Source organism: Cinclus cinclus, chromosome 5, assembly GCF_963662255.1.
Source record: "Cinclus cinclus chromosome 5, bCinCin1.1, whole genome shotgun sequence".
NCBI lineage: Eukaryota > Metazoa > Chordata > Aves > Passeriformes > Cinclidae > Cinclus > Cinclus cinclus.
Window position 1 is genome coordinate 50,158,380 of NC_085050.1, and position 17,368 is coordinate 50,175,747.

A 17,368-nucleotide genomic window follows, 5' to 3' on the forward strand; every position below is an offset into this window, starting at 1 on the left:
TGAGGCTTTCTGCTAATTAAACAAACACACACATACCTCTTTGACAGCTTTCATAAAATGGATAAATATTAAGCACTTAAGGGAAGACTGAGCCAGAACAGGAATTAAGTATTTTGAGCCAGAACTGCTACTTAAACTTTCCTTCTGTATTACAACAGAAGTCTATCAAATTTAGAAGAATGAAAGCTCATACAACCCAACAAAAGCAGAGTCTTTACTTGGTTCTATGTCATCAATTCCATATTTTTTTCCTTCAGAAACAGGAATAAGTGTAAAAAACCCCAAACATCTCACCCTGCATGAAGAAAGCCTGCTTTGCAGATCTATTACAGAAATCCCACTGAGGCACGGTGGTGGTTATGCAGACAATTAGATATTTAGACTATTAAAGTGTTTATTTTTCAGCCACCAGATGAAAATCACTGCTTAAGCTCCTTAGGTAATGCTTTTCATCATGCTATTTTCAAGGCACGGTGACCACTAATGAAATCCATTCATAACTCCCAAAAGATTGCATTACTACAAGTGGATTAACATCACTGTATTTAAGATACCACAAAGCTGAGATTTTAGCTTAAATTATGAAGTAGTACTAATATAACAAGTATCTTGGAAGATCTACTGACTGGTGTTGAAGAGATTCATTTATATGATGGAGAAAAAAAAGACTCATAAGTTTTGATACTGGCTTTTTAGATGTTCAAGGTTTGCTAGAAGCAAGCAAATGAAAGCACAGATATGCCCATACACACACAACTTCAGGGGCACATTGTCAGCATCTACTAAGCTCATTTTAAATAATGAAACCAAACATCAGTAGAATTTCTTTCTTAACTAAGTTTTTTGGAAAAAATATATTGAAAGGAACACTTTTTATTGTATCATTTTGATAATGCACATCGAAAATATTCTCATGTACAACTCAGAGCAATGATCCCCATAACTGAGAGTGATTATATTTGAATACTCTGTATTTAATTTTATAACTTCAACTGGACTTTAAAAAAGTTGTCATTATTTAAATTGTGTTCACACTTTTCACTCAGTTCAAGACATTCTTAAAATATGCAGCATTTCATTTATATTAGTATTATCTCAACACTTAAAGCAGTTTTATCTTTTCATTAGGTTTTAGTGAAGATCTGAGTTAACTACAGAAATTAATACAATACCAATGCCTCAACATGGTGTGCTAATTTTCTACTTTGCTTCTACAACAACACAAAACAACATAAACTAACAAGAAATAGGCAGCTGTTAATCTGTAGTTTTTTTCACATGTTCACGCCATGGTAATTTCCCCCATTCTCAGCCAAGTTGTTTAAATAGCCATTTTAGCTGGACTGAAACCCTGGGAAAAAAAGGGAATATACATTTGAGTTCTGCCACAGTGTCATTTAGTATTAAATGATTTTAGGTTGTATTTGAAGAAATGCTGCTGCTGTAGATATTTCCCCTTAACACTTTTTTGTTTAGTTTTTTTTTAAAGTAAGTCAAACGTGTCGAGAAGTAAATGACAAAAGAAATCTCAAAATTTGAGAACTATGGCTCCCAAGCAAACCTGCTACATAGCTTCAGCAAGAGATTGCTACTAAAATTAAAACATTTTAAATGTAGCCCCATTTTAGACCTGGCCTTGCATTCCTCATGCAGGTGAGAGCTATACAACTTTTGCCTGCATCAAGAACTCTATGATCACTTCTTCTCACTAAATAATTTTGTTTAAGGTGTGTGCTTTTGTGTATATATGCACCTATATATGCTGACAGGCACTGTATAGCTATATGCACAAGGCCAGCTGCAATTCAAGGTTTAGATGTTGAAACTGTGTCCCTTACTAAAAATAAAATTTTAGGCTCCTTGAGCTCTGATGTTAGCAGCTACTTCTAAACTGTTTAAATATAAAATTACTAATAAAAATGTAAAAATTGGTATATATTACAATACATGGGAGTTAATGTTGTTAAGTAGTATTTTAAGTTCATAAGATATTCATACCCACAGTGTGTAAAAAAGTCAGCCTCGCTTCCAGCTGTACCAGTCACATAGGCATTACCCTTCACTCACAAGAATAATGCAACAACCACTTCCCACAATTGTGTTATTTTTTTATACACCTCAATATGCCAATATTGTGCCTTTACATTTTAGCATGTTTTTGCCCTCACACACTCCAGAGCTCTGAAGATGAGACTTTTGGGTGCTTCTGTGGATGGGTGATAGTAATGGAAGTGTTACTGTGGTCTTTGGCACCTCTATCTCATTAATAAAGCAAAGTCCTGCTCCAATTTTTCTTTAATAAAAAAAATCCCATCAGTGGTGCATTTTGTTAGCACTGAAGAGTAGAACAGGTCTATACAGCCCAATGAGAAGAAAACATCTGAAATGCAATATATGTCTACAATTGTCTTTCCATCAATTGCACAGAAGCTTGGTCCACTTCTTCAGTTTCAGTCTTAAGAACTTTGGTTACAGCATTAACGTTTTGGTAAAAAAAAAAATAAAAAAAACAGTAGATGCTTTCCTTTTCTTCAGGTAGATTTTTCATTGTCTTCTCCTGTCTTCTGAACCCGTGAATACTTTTTACATGAAGATTTGAAGCAGCTGGGAGGCCAAGATATTGGCCAGGAAAAACTGCAAGGAACAGAGCCTTGCACATTCTTCTCGAAGAAATAAAATATTGGATACCACCATGCTCGAGAGAGAAAATTCGTCTGTGATGACACCTTTAAAGTCTGTATTGGCACAAGCATGTAAAGAGGAAAAGGCAACTGTCAGTTTAAAGGCTTATTATCAGTTACACTGAGTCAAGACAACAGCAAAAATGCAATGCATTTGCATGCACTTCTGCAACAAAAGTGAGTATTTAGCTTAGAAAACACAGAATTGAGATAGACATTATAGACCAAATGCATACTACAAACTGAGCGTCTTTACCACAAAGGGATGCTTTGTTGCTGTGCAAAATTTGGGACAACAAAGCACTCAAGCCTTTTTCAATATGAGTGCTTTCAGGCATGTCTTGTTTCCACTGATGAGCAGTAGATGAAAATTAGATTAAATGGGTTTAAGAGCTATGTTTGTACTTGAAAGTGTTATTGAAACAACAGCAGCAGCAACCTTCTGTACAGTGTACCTTTAATGACATTTATAAAAGAATTGTCACTATAATTGTAGGACAGTCTAGATAATTTCAGTTGGCCAGAAATTTTATTACTCAACTACTGCTTGTTTATAAGCTGAGATGAAGGGCTATTCTATACATCAATTACAGCATTAAAACCTAAAAAACTCAGAAAATATTTCAAGACAAATCATTAACTTAACAAACAATGAAGTGGAACTCCTTGCCCATTCTGTTTAAACTACAATATGGAACATCTATTTTTATTCTGAAATTAAGAATTAATTTTAACCTTTAGGCCATTGTAAAAAATGCAGGCTACATTGATTGTGAAGGTATTTGCCACTCACCTTCTCATTAGCCATAGAGTGGTACCACCAGAAGAGTCGTGTGGTGATATAGTAGGCAATGATGACATCTACGGTATAGTGTTCATGAGCAACCAGGATACAAATGATGCCAGCAGCACTCATCAGCCAGCAGATTAAGTGATACCACCAGAAATGACGTGGTGAATCTGTGAGACAGGGAGAGGACAGGGAAAAAAACAGCAAAAAAGCCATCTCTGTTATTCTAACAATCCACAAAAAGAAGGGGAAAAGATAAGAAAAGTAATTGAAGGCTACTAAACTTGAAAACTTAACTCATATTACACTGGTACAGACTCCCTGTTTTGATTTGTATGAATCTACATAATGTATTATGCAAACTTACCGTTTGCAAACTGAGGCGTTTTTACTTTTTAAGGCAAGCACAAGGTGGATTAGCTAGACAACACTCCCACCCATTTTCTAGTCAAAATAAGTCTTCCAGATAAATAATTTCAAGGATTTAGGGTGCAGAGGAAGAGACAAAATTGAGGTAAAACATACACTCTGGCTATTTAACTTGAGTATATTTAATCTTCTCTTTTCACAGTCTATAGTCAAGTAAACTCAAGTCTCTAGAATTGATACAACCTGAGCAGAGATCACAAACAGAAAAGGACACCCATTTTAATTCTTAGGTTTTAATTAATTTGCATGAAGCCTTCAGTTCTGTGAAACAAAATACACTGTACAGAAAAGGACAGTATGTGAATTTATACCCTTTAATGAAAGATTTAACAAATGGGAGCAAAGCTATCCAAAATGCATTTCAGCCACTTCAGTGGAAAAGTTCTCCTGTACTTCTTTCCCCATTGAAAAAAATGCCCTCAGTGTCAAAATGACCATTCATAACTTCTGACAGGCTAACTGGCTTCATTTCGCTCACAGTGGGAGGTTTTGGCACCTCTTGCCTTGTGGGGCAATGGTCAGCTTTTACTTTCACACAATACCAATAAAAGCTACTGATCTCAACCAGTAGGCTCTCAGAGGCCTGTGTAAAACACTAACTGTAGGGCCACTTCTTGGTGTAAAGAAAATTTATTGTTTTGATATTAAGTCTCCCCAAAACACTGCAGACAGATCCCCACCTACTGATTTTTTTTTAAGATAGGAAGCCAAGTAATTGCAAGAAGTTGATGAAAACAGCATTGAGCAAGACAAAGGCTGAAAATACTAGAAATATGAGTAAGTACTCTGGTTAAAATTTGTTGTGCAAAGAGTAAGTGAAAAAATGGCAGAGTATGAAAGGAAGAGAAGAGCAGAGCAAACACTGCACTAAGCCAAAACATAAAAACCTCAGAATGCTTCTTACACCAAAGACATGTTACCAAAAGAGCAAAAAAAGACCGCCATAAGCAGACTCTAATTCAGAGCAATTACAGGGCTTATACCCTGGTTCAGACTATATTTTGATCATTATATGGGAGGTAAAAACAGGAAAACTATGCATTTCTCACAGAGCACGATCTAAGTGAAATATATTCCTAATACTTAGGCAGCAGTCAAAGAGCTTATTACAAAAATTTGTATGATAAAATTGTTCCAACCCCTTATAGTATAAAGTACAGGAGAAACTAGCCCAGAAAATATTGGGCTGTCTTCATCTTTCCTGATACAACTGAGTACATGAATAGCATTAAAATACAACATAACAGACAAAACAACTCTGCTATCAGGCAATTTTCCTAATACTGCTCTGGTAATTTTGGTGAGTTACAAATGCCATTCTCCCAGTAATATTCACATCACAGAAAAGACCCAGGTCTAAGAATCATCAGATTATAATTAACATCCTAAATCACTGTTCAAAGAAGAACATCTCAAATCTGCAATGTGGAGTCTGTAACATTCAGAAGGCCCTTTTTATATTGTGCTTATTTTTTGTTTAAGGCAGAATGAAGCATTGCAGCACCTTGTTCCCTCAACATTTTAATAAAAGGAAGGCAAACGAATGCTGGTTAGTCTTATTTTTGTTTCAGTGAGAATTATGCACTCCCGTGAGCCAAGCTAGCATTTGCATAGTTTGGGATACAATAACAGGAGGGAAGATTCCAACTCCAAACATGTGAACTGAGAAGGGGACTCCCCACAACACATTCATGAACAGCCAAGTTCCCAGGAGAGAAGCACTGCTTACTATATATTAGATTTAGAAGTCAGTGCTAAGTTCTCTAACACTTCAACAGATGCTCTGCGTGCAGCACAGAAGATTTTTCCTCCCATGCCCCAGAGTAACACAAAGCAAAGGGGGAAACCATAACTGCATCTTCTGCATGCTTGCCAAACTCTTACCAACTACAAGAAGCATTAAGTAGGAGACTTGTGCACAAGACATCCAAAGAGCATGAATTAACTTTTCATTGCTTGCAGAAACTAATGTACAGGACACCTGAGAAAAGTAACTTTGCTTCTGGATGCAGTATAAGTGTGCAATGATGCTGTGTTCAAGACACAAAATTCCCTACAACTCCCTGCAGCTAACCTGCACAGAGCTAGTGTGCATAATTACTACAGCATGTTTTATCCAAATTTTAAATAACCTGTCAACAAATGATGAAAAGCTACCTTGTTTTAATCAAGCAATAAACACTTATATAAAGATAGAGCTGACATGTTTAGCCACATTTAGCCCTTAAAGCCCACAACACTTTTAGTCAGCCTTACTACAATCCCAGGGAAGGTGATGGAACAGCTCACCCTTGAGACCATCACTAAGCATGTGGAAGACAAGAAGGTGATCAAGAGTAGTTAGCATGGATTCACCGTAGGGAAGTCATGCTTAACCAGCCTGATTGCCTTTAAAATGTGGACAGCTGGCTAGACAGGTAACAGGAGACAACTGGAAATTGTCTATGGGAACTTCATGCAAGACTTCTGAAACTGTCTCCCGTGACATCCTCACAGGCAAGGCTGGACAATGAGTGAGGGTGGACTGAGAACTGGCTGAATGGCAGGGCTTGGAGAGTTTTTAATCAGTGGCACAGTCTAGGTCAACCCAAAGGCTCATACTGGGTCCAGTATTGTTTAAATTACTCATCAACAGCTTAGATGAAGGGATAGAGTTCAGACTCAGCAAGACTGCTGAGTATACAAAGCTCAGAGGAGTGGTGTTGTTTTGCCCTGAAGATCTCACACACTGAAGGGATGGGCAGAGCAGAACCTTTTGAAACTCAGCAAGGGCAAGTTCAGGGTCTTACACTTGGGAAGGAAGAACCTGGTGCGACACTACAGGGTGGGGGCCAACCTGCTGGAAAGCAGCTCTGCTGAGAAGTACTTGGTGGCCAAGCTGTCCATGACCAGTGCCCTTATGGCCAAGAAGGGCAGAGTAGCCTGAGGCATATTAGTAAGACCATTGCCAGCAGGTTGACAGAGGTAGTCATGACCCTCTACTCAGTCTGGTGAGGCATATCTGGAGTTCCAGGCTCCCTAGTATAAGACAGATGTGGAGCAAATCCACTGGACAGCTAGGAGGATGATTAGGAAACTGGAGCACCTCTCTTATGAGGAATGACAGAGGAAAATAGGCCTGCTTACACTACAGAAGTGTGAGAGGAAACCTCATCAATATGTCTAAATATCTGAATGGAAGGTGTCAAGAGGACAGAACCAGGCCCTTCTCATTGGTGCCAAGTAATACGACTAGAGGCACCAAGCAGGAAATGATGCACAGGAAGTTCTACCTAAATGCAGGAAGAACTTGTTCAGGTGACCATGCACTGGAACAGACTGCCCAGAGAAGCTATGAAGTCTCCCTCACTGGAAACATTCAAGAACTGTCTGGATACAACCCTATGCAATGTTGCTCTACAGAACTCTGCCTGAGCAGAGAGGTTGGGCTAGATAATCTACAATGGTCCCTTCCAACCTCAACCATTTTAGGATTTCACTACAGCCACAGTTCCATTTCCACTTAATTTGTGTTTCAAACTCATAAAAATACAGCCTGTACAACTGACAAGTAACTTTAAGAGGGCAGTAGTTCTACATGTACTTTTGTCATTCATTTCCCCAGTGCAATAAATATGAACAAGAAAGTGCATTGAAATACAATCACTTACACTCTTTGATGAACAGATAGACCAGCGTTAATACTACAGTGTGTCCACTAAACAGGAAATCTCCACACAGGATGTGTGATCCAGTTATGGATAGACCACCTCCAGAAATCAGTCGCAGAATTCTCTGAATCTTTGCCTGAGCATCTCCGTTCAACTAGAACACCAGAAAGAAGTATAAAATAAATTATAAGATACACCATAAGTGACTCAAGTAAACTTCTTGCCCAAACACACAGTCAGGGAGACAGGGGTAAAAGGACAAATTATTCTCATTTTCTTCAGGTTTCTTTCACATATTCTTAAATAAATAAGCATGCATTTTGAAGTTGACAGGTGATAAAGATCAGTTTGGTAACACTAGCATTCTGTCTATGCTTTTCCAGGCTATTTTAAAATATGCATTGGGTGAGAATGAGATGCGGAATATACTGAAAAGGTAAACATTAAAAATTTGTAAGGCTAGATCTCTCATAGCAGCAGTTGACAGAATGAATGAAACCCATTCAAAATTGGTACAACCTTGCATACCAATTCTGTTATTCTGTTCAGAGCTGACCAGGGCTTCTGAGTAAAAACTTCAAACTCATTTCATTTTAGATTTAGTTATAAATCCAGTCAGGATTGAATTCCTATTTGGAGGATGTACATTTTCAAAGCATGTATTAGGACCAGCTTTTGACTTCTCATAGATACTAGGCAGTTTTATCTAGCTGTTTTAAATTAACTCTAGGGAAAAAAAACCAAGAAAAATGGATAACTGTTTTCCATAATCAGAAAAATAGTCATGTATGACAACAAAACAAAACAAAAAACCCCAGAAGAATTATCAAGTGTTTTTTCCACAGTTCAAGTAATTAATCCTGGTTTAATGCTAGCAAAATGCACTTTCAGCAGAGACATTTGCATTTTCCTTTGATTACCTCTTCTCACTCCTCAGTACACAGCCTACTACATAGTCATTTCCCAAGCATTTTCAAACAGACACCGATTCATAAGAGAAGTAATGAATCCACTATATCCCTAAGTTGTCTCAATGCAGAAGACAACAGCCACAATGCTGTAACTCAAGACTGGAAATCTTATTATCAAAGAGGTGACAAATTTATCCCCCCACTAAACTGGTAATACTTTTTTTCAGTACAGCCAACACAATAATTTGCTCCAAGGAATTTTAAGTCTACAACTTTTTATTAGCAACCTAAAGTGGGAGTAACAACTCCTTTATGTCACTAGTGTCACTAAATTTTAAAAATATTTTTGTAAAACTATTAGCACATCCACATTTCTATATGTATCAGTTCATTTATGCAGCTGAACTTGTTTAAGTCACATTCCTATACATTTTGCAGGTTGGAAGCAGAGACAGATAGCTGACTTCAGGTATTGCAATAGCTCTTGACCAAATAGTGTGAGAAACTAGGCAAAGCACATAACAGTGTGGATTTTCAAAGGGATACAGCAACCAACTTGCACATCAGACTATGAATTACAGTACTGACCTTGGGTATCCTACCATAAAAAAATATTGTTACAGTATTAAGAGTGATTAGCTTGAACCTCAGAAGCAAGTTGATTGATTTAGTAACAGCACTTATTTCAGCCTAAGATGTTCTGAAAGGGAGCACACAACTGCATCAGCAACTTGAGGCTCTGTTATCACACAAGTTTTGGTTTATCACCGCCTATGTTTCTGAAGACATCGACTGAAAGTACCTTGTGTTACTTAGCAATATCTGAAACATTATCTTCTGTTTGTTCTAAGGAGCCATCAGGACTGATGCAGAGACCAAGGCAAGAAGCAAGAGGAAAAGATTCTTACCTTTGGTGCACACTGAAAATGCATTCCAGGCACAGGTAAAGTGGTAACATACATGGTAATACAGCGGTACAGATACAAAGTTCCTATTATAAAAAAGAACCTGCGTCCCACTATTGATCTGAAAGTAAGGAAAGGGGGGAAAACAGATTGAGCGCAAAGTTTACATGCAGGTTATTCAACAGTTACGGACTTCTAGCTTCATGAGATAGCTAAATCCTTCGAATGAAAGAACAGCTTCACCCCAGCTCTTCACCCTACACTTCTCTGAGTGAAATATTAAAACGTCCCTCTTCATCTTTTAGTCTTGTTAGCTCCTTACAGTGTAACTTCACTGAATTTTTCCTCTGAGAAAACTAAGTTTTTCCTCAACTCTGTGACCTTTTACTTTTTAGTCCCATACTATAACCATATTCTTGACTTAAATATTTATAGTTTAAGCAAACAAAGACACAGGAGAAAAGTTCCATTTTCCTGTAGAGGACAGTGGGCTCTTCCTGAAATTTGAATGAGATTCTTATATCATCAAGATTCTCAGTTTGAACATCCCCAGGTCAGTAAACACACTTTGAAAAGTCTGATCTCAGAACAAATTTGACTAGTACAACATAGTCAGAAATTCAGAATTTAAAAACATTATTCAATAATCAGAAAACCTGTAGTTTCCTATCTGGCATGGACACTAGAACATTTTGTAAATAAGCCACCCCTTTGCTATTTTCCTGCCAGCCCTATTCTACAATTTTGTTAACAGATTTTACTGTACAATTTCTTCTACCCAATATGAGCAATATAAACATACAGCAGAGGAAAAAAAACATATTGCTAACTTACTTGTATCTAAGAAACAACCACTGGAATATCCATAATCCAAGCAGTATCATTCCATTTATTTCTGATACAGAAAAAGCCCATTTGACACGATCAATGTAATCAAAAAATTTGTCAGGCAAGGGAGGGCTTAGCTCCTTTGGAGGTACTCTCTCATGGACCACAGTGATCATGACAGTTGTTAATATCAAATTGAAGAGAGCATAGACAAAGGCAATGCCTGTTTTCCACCATTCCAGAGGAAATTTGTTCCTAGATTCAGCAGGCATAGCAATCTGGATGTAATCAGGATATTTCTTTGCTGTTTTACGCAAGCCATTAGATAAGCCCTTTGGTTTGCTAGTGCCACTTTCATTCTCTTCACTAACTGAGAGAGTAGGTCGTGAGTAGCCATTAGAAGTCTCATTTGGCTGACCCTCCATATGCTCTTCAAGCTTTGCTGTCTCAATGGTGTTCATTTCCAAGCTGTATGGCCAAGGAGGCTTTATTAGTGACCAATTTCTGGGCTCTCTGAACTGTTACTTCTCAAAGTCCAATGTTCTTGTTTCTAGATGACTTCTGTAGAGCTCTAACATGCATCCATTGTGCTTTCAAAGGAATTTGTGAAGACAAATCTTTCTTCTAGAGCTGAATCATCTGAAAAAAAAAAACCCAAAACAGATACTCAGGACCTTCTTAACTAGTAATGTGACAGCTAACAAAATATTCTCTGAGCAGTGCTTTTTAAGTATTTAAATTCCATCCAAGTCTACTTTCAAACACAGTCAAAAGGCAAGTTACTGTGAAATAATTCATGCCAACTCCTACTTGATAAATCTCATATCAGTTTAAGAATGAGTACCAACTTAGGCTCAACTGTTTTTGGACAAGATCCACAGATTTTAATGATCATAACATCACTTGCTTTATCAGTTATCAGAATTAAGGCTAATCCATATTTGCAGAAAGATTCAATTTTACTGCTTAGAGATATTCCATGTAAAATATCCTGGTTTTGACCATCGGGTTGCTACAGAAATTAATATGCTTTGTCCACATAGATCAGACAAATCTTGTCAGTTCAGGTGGTAGGACAAAAACCAGAAGGGCACTACAGAATTTGATTTTGTAGGGCACAAATTAATTTAGATTCATCTAGAAAATCTACTCAATAGATAGCTCCATTAAATTTCATTAGATCTAAATGAATATGCCATCCAGTAAAAAATGCATTTATATAGCCACTGTAATACCCACTAAATGTCTGAAGTCTCATAATGGTACACTATACACAGAACAGATGACATGAATCTGTCTTTGTCCTTTAGCTACTTAAAAAAAAAAATCTATTTAGATTGTTTTTAAACAGGAACAAATAGAAAAAAAAAAAAGAGTCATTATTACTCAGGATTTATTTCAGGCTGCATTTGTTAATTCATAAAGGTTTTGTAAGCTAAAAAAAACCCCAGGTAAGTGCATATGTTTTATTACAAGACTTTCTACAAGGAGAAAAGAATGAAGTTCATGTCTAGCAAACAGACATCTCTCTAGTAAAAATAAAGGTAATTTCCCCATCTTTAAAGTTCTGTGAAACCACTTAACATAGCTGTGATCTACCTATTTTTCTTACTCTGCTCAGCTCCTGTGACAAAAATAGCATTACCATGTACAAACTGTTCCCCATCTACCAGTAAATTGTGATTCTCTCTTATTTTAGTACTTCCTGCAAAGCAAGTTCAGCACTGCTACCCCCTCAAGCCTCTGCATGCCAACACAGGCTACCAGTTCGCCATGCTTTATGCACAGTTAAATTGTCATGGTGGCAGCTAGAGCTACCAGCCTCCCTAACCATACACTTAACAACATGCAACCTGCTTAGAGGACAATCTAAACCAAAAAGAGCCTGGAAAGGCAAGTGATTGTGTTTTGGTCCCTCCAGCCTCATCCCACCATTTAATGCGGTCAGCACATAAATTCACTAATTTCATGGGTACTGCTCAAACCAATGAAAAAGAAGAGGTAAAAATTCAGATCCCAAATATGAGATTCACTCAAATAATACTGAAATAGCTGAGAAGCATTTCTAAGTTTATGCCCCAGCAGTGTTTCTGAAATCCATTGTCATCGGTTGACCTTCTCTAAATTCCTGATCAACAAGTGTATGATAACTATCTATGCACAACACACAAACAATAGATGTCCAAGAAAACGTGGTGATTTTTGATGCTTTTTGTCCCTCTTACCAATGATACTGTGATCTCGGCGTCTCTAAGAAAAGGGGATGCTTAACCCATCAGCTAGGCAACAGCTTTTCTGATGCTTCCTACAACTAAAAATGGCCTTTTAGAGCATCTACAAAAGCAACAGCCTTACTCAATATTATACCAGAATATTTTAGCTTTCACAAATTGCCTTCTTAACATACACACACCCTCTTCTATTCCGTCTACTAAAGTTAAGCATATAAACAGAACACTTCAGTGACAGTAGAGGAAAAAAACCCCAAACTTAATTGCTTATGTTTTGGAATGCATGTACATAACATTCACTACTAAGATCCCACTTCTCACCATTGTGTTACATATGGCAGTCACTGAGGCAGCAATCAGCACACCCCGGTAAATTTTACATCCTGCGCAGTCAAAACATTATTAGAATTATGCATTTACTGAGCGCAGACTACCTTAGTTATTTCCTTCTCTTCCCCACAAATACCTAATCTAGCATACCTAGTGACATAAGTTAAAGATTTTACTTCCAGATGTTTAATGACATTCAAGTAAGCCTTAAAAAAATCAAATAATGTCTGAAGTACAGATGAACAATAGTCTAAGAACCTAAAAAGTAGAGTGGTGTTCATTTTCTCATATCAACTGATTAAGCGAAACAATTATAGCTATAGCTTGCAGGAGACAGTTGTGTTCCTTCCTGGTACTTAAATGGACTGTAAGATATATTGATCTACCAATTCTGATGGCTCATCAAGATTACTTCAAGCAGAGTACATACTGTGGCCAAAAATTTGTTTACATTGATAATTAGAGGTGCTACATATCATCTGATCAGTGATCTGTAAGAAGGTAAGTGCTTCCCTTTATAGTACCTTTTCAGCCTCATTCTCCCATATTCTAAAAGAAATTAGCAACTCTATTGATGAAAAAGATAAATGTTGCTCTTGAAGCTCTCAGTCCTTTGCTGCCAATCTGACTGGCCAGAGAAGCGACAGATACAGAGCACCAACAGCCTAATCACCCTCTGCTACTGGCTGTAAAAGGAATTCCCCAGAGGAACACAGGTTCTTCTGCCAAGTTCCTGTTCCCAGTTCAAATAGCCATTCACATATCCATAAGGGGTGTGTCTCCTTTTAACTTCATGTCATCCTTATGATCCTTTAGATGAAACATAGATTTGACTTTTTTGTCAAATCCAAAACAATCCCATATCAACACCAAAAGATGTTCATAAACTGCCTAGTAGAAGGCCTTAGAATTCTTCAGCAACCAGGCAGCATTGCTTAGATCTGACCATCTTGCCAACACCTAGGTCTGAAAAGCACATCAAATTGCTCTAAAATAGGGAGCAACTACTGGGGAAGTCTCAAACTCACAAAAAACAGCTGAGTAACCCAAAAGCATAAATAAAATTCCTATAAGGGACACCTCCAAGTTTTAGGAACAAGTTTTCTCTTTGGAACCACATCTATACCTTCTAAAAATAAGTGTTACCTCATCAAGAAGCAGAGCTTCATAGCCTGCAACTTTGCAGCAGAAATCATAACTGCCTAAAGGAACAACATATTTCAAAGAAAATCCTAAGAATTAAAAGAGGAAGGGTTCTAGTATTTTATCCTGAGCTCCTACCTGCTCCCATGCAAACAGTTTCCTTAGTTTTCTGCATCCCCACTTGACTGTCATTTGAAAAGAAAATAGTTGATGGGGGGCACAGCTTTGAGACAAGCATCAGAAAGCATGTCTGCATTTGGCACTTTATGCTAGAACTTAAGAGTAACACAGTTTTATTTAGCATGTTAGTCATCCAGCTTTCATTGAAAGGTCATTTTCACATGAAGTGATATTTCTCATCCAGCATTGGAACTTCAACATTTCTCCAAATATTTTAATTTCTATAATTTTTGAAGGACTGAATAGTTACAATTTGCACAGGGTTTTCAAATAAGTAGTTCTTAACCTGCTGTTTCAATACTATCTGAACAAGAGTATCCAGAACAGGGAGACCAATAGCTTCTGACATTAAGAGAAGCTACACTTTCACATACAAAATGGAAAAGATTTTTGACAGTACTATTTTGAAGCACCATTCCCTTTTCTTTAGGCTAGCTCAAACATGTGATACAGCTGTATTCTTGCATTTGGTAGCTGCAGAAAAAGGGTCTGTAAACAAAGTACAATTTGAAGCAACATGAAAGAACACTTCAATATATTTTATCTATATCACAGTTACTGGGAAACAATTGTTAGCTAGCTTGTATTTTAGTCAGTTAAACTTTTAGGACTACCAATGGAACCAGAACTAAAAAAGAAGCCAGGTTACCACTGTTTTCCAGATAGCAAAGAATAAAAACTTGGTTTTAGGGGTTTCTCTTTAATTTTTATTTTTGAAAGCATTCCAGGTCTCAGTTAATTTTTATAGTACATACAGCCTGGAAGAAGGGTTACATCTCAGAGCACGCAGACTGGTGGAAGGAAGCAAAAAAGAAACCCGTCACCAACCAAAACCTCCAAAAGACAACTGCTGTGATGCTAAAGAACTGCAAGTAAAACAAAACTGGATTACAGAAGTACCATTAATTACCATCACTATCACTTACAAGAAATGTTAACTTTTTTATAAAAAGCATTAACTTCTTATGTCTCAAAATTCTTTTCATCAGTAGAAATAGAGGAGTTACTCTCTCTACCTTGAGACAGGGATTTTTCAAGTCCCTCCTTCAGGATTACTAGTGTACCAACAGAAGAATTCTTTTAAGGACTAAATCCCTACACTAAACAGAAGAATAAAGCTTCAAAGTTATAGGTTATCCATTCGTACAAACCAAGTTTTACTAGTCCTGTGGAATTCTGTTTCTTCATACCTCTTAATAATAAAAAGTAGGTTAGGTTTCATTTTCCTAGTAATTCATTACCCAGTGTGTTCTACAGCAGTGCCAGGTTTCTGAAACAGTATGTCCCAAAAAGCACAAAATACCCCATTTGTAGCACCACAGAATGGTTTGGGTTGAAAACGACCTTCAAGATCATCTAGTTCCAACCCTCCTGCCATGAGCAGGGATGTCTTTCACTAGACCAAGTTCTCAAAGTCCCATCCAACCTGTCCCCAGTACCTAAGCAAGAAAGGAAAAAAGGTATCTTTAAGCTCTTTTATAATTCTGAATGCTGCTGAGTAGGTTTATCTTAACTGCATGAAGCAATCTTCAAACTCTTAAACTGTTTGGTCCCCAGACTCCAAAGAACTGTATTTGGTAACTAAGTCTGATGTCCTTTAAAGGTGACACCATGACATGGCTAGATTTTCCTCATAATTATTACCCTTCTCTTTCAAGAAACAAGATCACAACAGCTGTTAAATATTTATCTTTTAGTGCTACTGTAACTCATTCCAGAAATAATCCACACCTATATGACAAAGTCTGTTTTATTTGTAGGTTAACAGTCTTTCCTAAAATAAGTGTTTTGAGACTGGTCAGCCTCTGTAGAACCAGCAGAACAAACAGAATCATTCAGGTTAGAAGAAATCTCAGGAGGCATCTGGGCCTCCAGCCAGGATCAGCAATGACTCAGGGTTTCAATCGAGGCATACTTTTAATGCCAACAAAGATGCACAACTTCCCCATGCAGCATGTTTCACTGCATGGTTGTTCTCACAGCAAAAACTGGACTGTTATTTTTGTTGTTTTGTTTGTTGTTCAATTGTTAAGTCTACTGGTTTTGTATCTACTTCTTATTAGAAGTTACAACCTCTGTATCTCATCTTCCCACTACTGTGAAGAGCCTGGGGCTCTTCATGCCATGATGTTCCTCATGGCATCCTTGCAGGTATGAAGGGGTTGCAGTCAGGTAACTCTAAGACTACTCATCTTCATGCTGAAGCAACCCAGGCTCCCCCAAGCCTCCCCTTCCAGGCTGGAGCTCCAGCCCCCTTACCACCCTGATGGTCCCTCTGCTGGGCTTGCTGCCAGTTCATGTTTTGCCTGGAACAACAACCAAAAGCCAGATACAGTATTCTAGACACAGTAGTAGTACTGAGCAGAGGAGAAAAAACACTCCCCTACAAATAATGACCATGCTTCTATTAAATACAGCTCAGGACAGTGTTGTCTGCCTTCACTTTCAATGCACACTGCTAAATTCCTTTTCAACAGAGCCAAAATGTAGTATTATCACTATTCCAACGTTAAAGTCTAAAGCCCAAAGACTCCCGCACAACTTCTTTACACCAGAAAAAAAAAAAGAAATAGGTCTTCTTCCTGCTTAACCCATGCTCTCCAAAATGAGACTGTTTCAGTATTTCAGATCTGCACAGAAAGGTCTGCTAACCTGAAGTGGTATTTAAGCTCTGAACCAACTGCTTTTGAAGAAAGGCAAAAAGATTCTCTATCAATGCATATTTTGTAACATTTCAAAAAACATTTGGTTCATAACCTTCTGTTCATTAGAAAAGACGATTTTAAACACTGTACAAAGTGTGGAAGTCACTGTACTCAGTCTCTTCAGACACCAACAAAAACAAGTGCCAAAATAAGACCCTGGATCAGGCTTTTATGTGCAGGCTGGCTTCTCACTGCTAACTCCTCTCATTCTACTAGAGCTTCACAGACACTGCTGAAGAGCCACTATCCAAAGCAAGATTCTTCTCAAAGAGACAGCAAAGTCTAAAGATTTGTTAAGAGCCTAGCAGCACATCTGATGCCTCAAATCTTTCCTAGCTGACACACGCAAGTTGCAGACACTGGCTGGGAGGTAAGGGAGACCCAGCACAAGAGGCAGGAATGTTTGAGACTATTTTGTGAACTCCTCCACCTAGTTACTGAGGGTAAAGGTAGCACTTCATAATGGAAAGTCAGAGCCAGAGATTAGTCACCACTTCCAGTACAGGGTGGTGAGGAGTCACAGTGACTAATGTGTGCTTTAAAGTGACTGTGTTACAGCTTATCAGCCATCAGGCAGCTAGAAGA

The 17,368-nt window shown here is 37.8% G+C and overlaps 1 protein-coding gene across 1 annotated transcript; it reads right to left on the minus strand.

Moving 5' to 3' along the window:
- Positions 1-1,803: 1,803 nt before the first annotated feature.
- SGMS2 (sphingomyelin synthase 2) lies at positions 1,804-10,783 on the minus strand. The gene is made up of 5 exons (XM_062493786.1): positions 10,201-10,783; positions 9,370-9,487; positions 7,551-7,704; positions 3,475-3,641; positions 1,804-2,735 (listed from the first exon to the last, which is right to left on the minus strand). The coding sequence occupies exons 1-5, from the start codon at positions 10,653-10,655 to the stop codon at positions 2,532-2,534; spliced, it is 1,098 nt and encodes a 365-aa protein (XP_062349770.1). The 5' UTR covers positions 10,656-10,783; the 3' UTR covers positions 1,804-2,531.
- Between the last annotated feature and the right edge of the window lie 6,585 nt (positions 10,784-17,368).

Bases quoted from the DNA above. Each gene is read 5' to 3' on its own strand.
- SGMS2 (XM_062493786.1), bottom strand. From the start codon at position 10,655: ATGAACACCATTGAGACAGCAAAGCTTGAAGAGCATATGGAGGGTCAG. The intron at 3,642-7,550 runs GTAAGTGATTGT...CCTGTCTCACAG, and splicing joins CTATCTGTTCATCAAAGAGT to ATTCACCACGTCATTTCTGG. The intron at 2,736-3,474 runs GTGAGTGGCAAA...GTGCCAATACAG, and splicing joins ACTCTATGGCTAATGAGAAG to ACTTTAAAGGTGTCATCACA.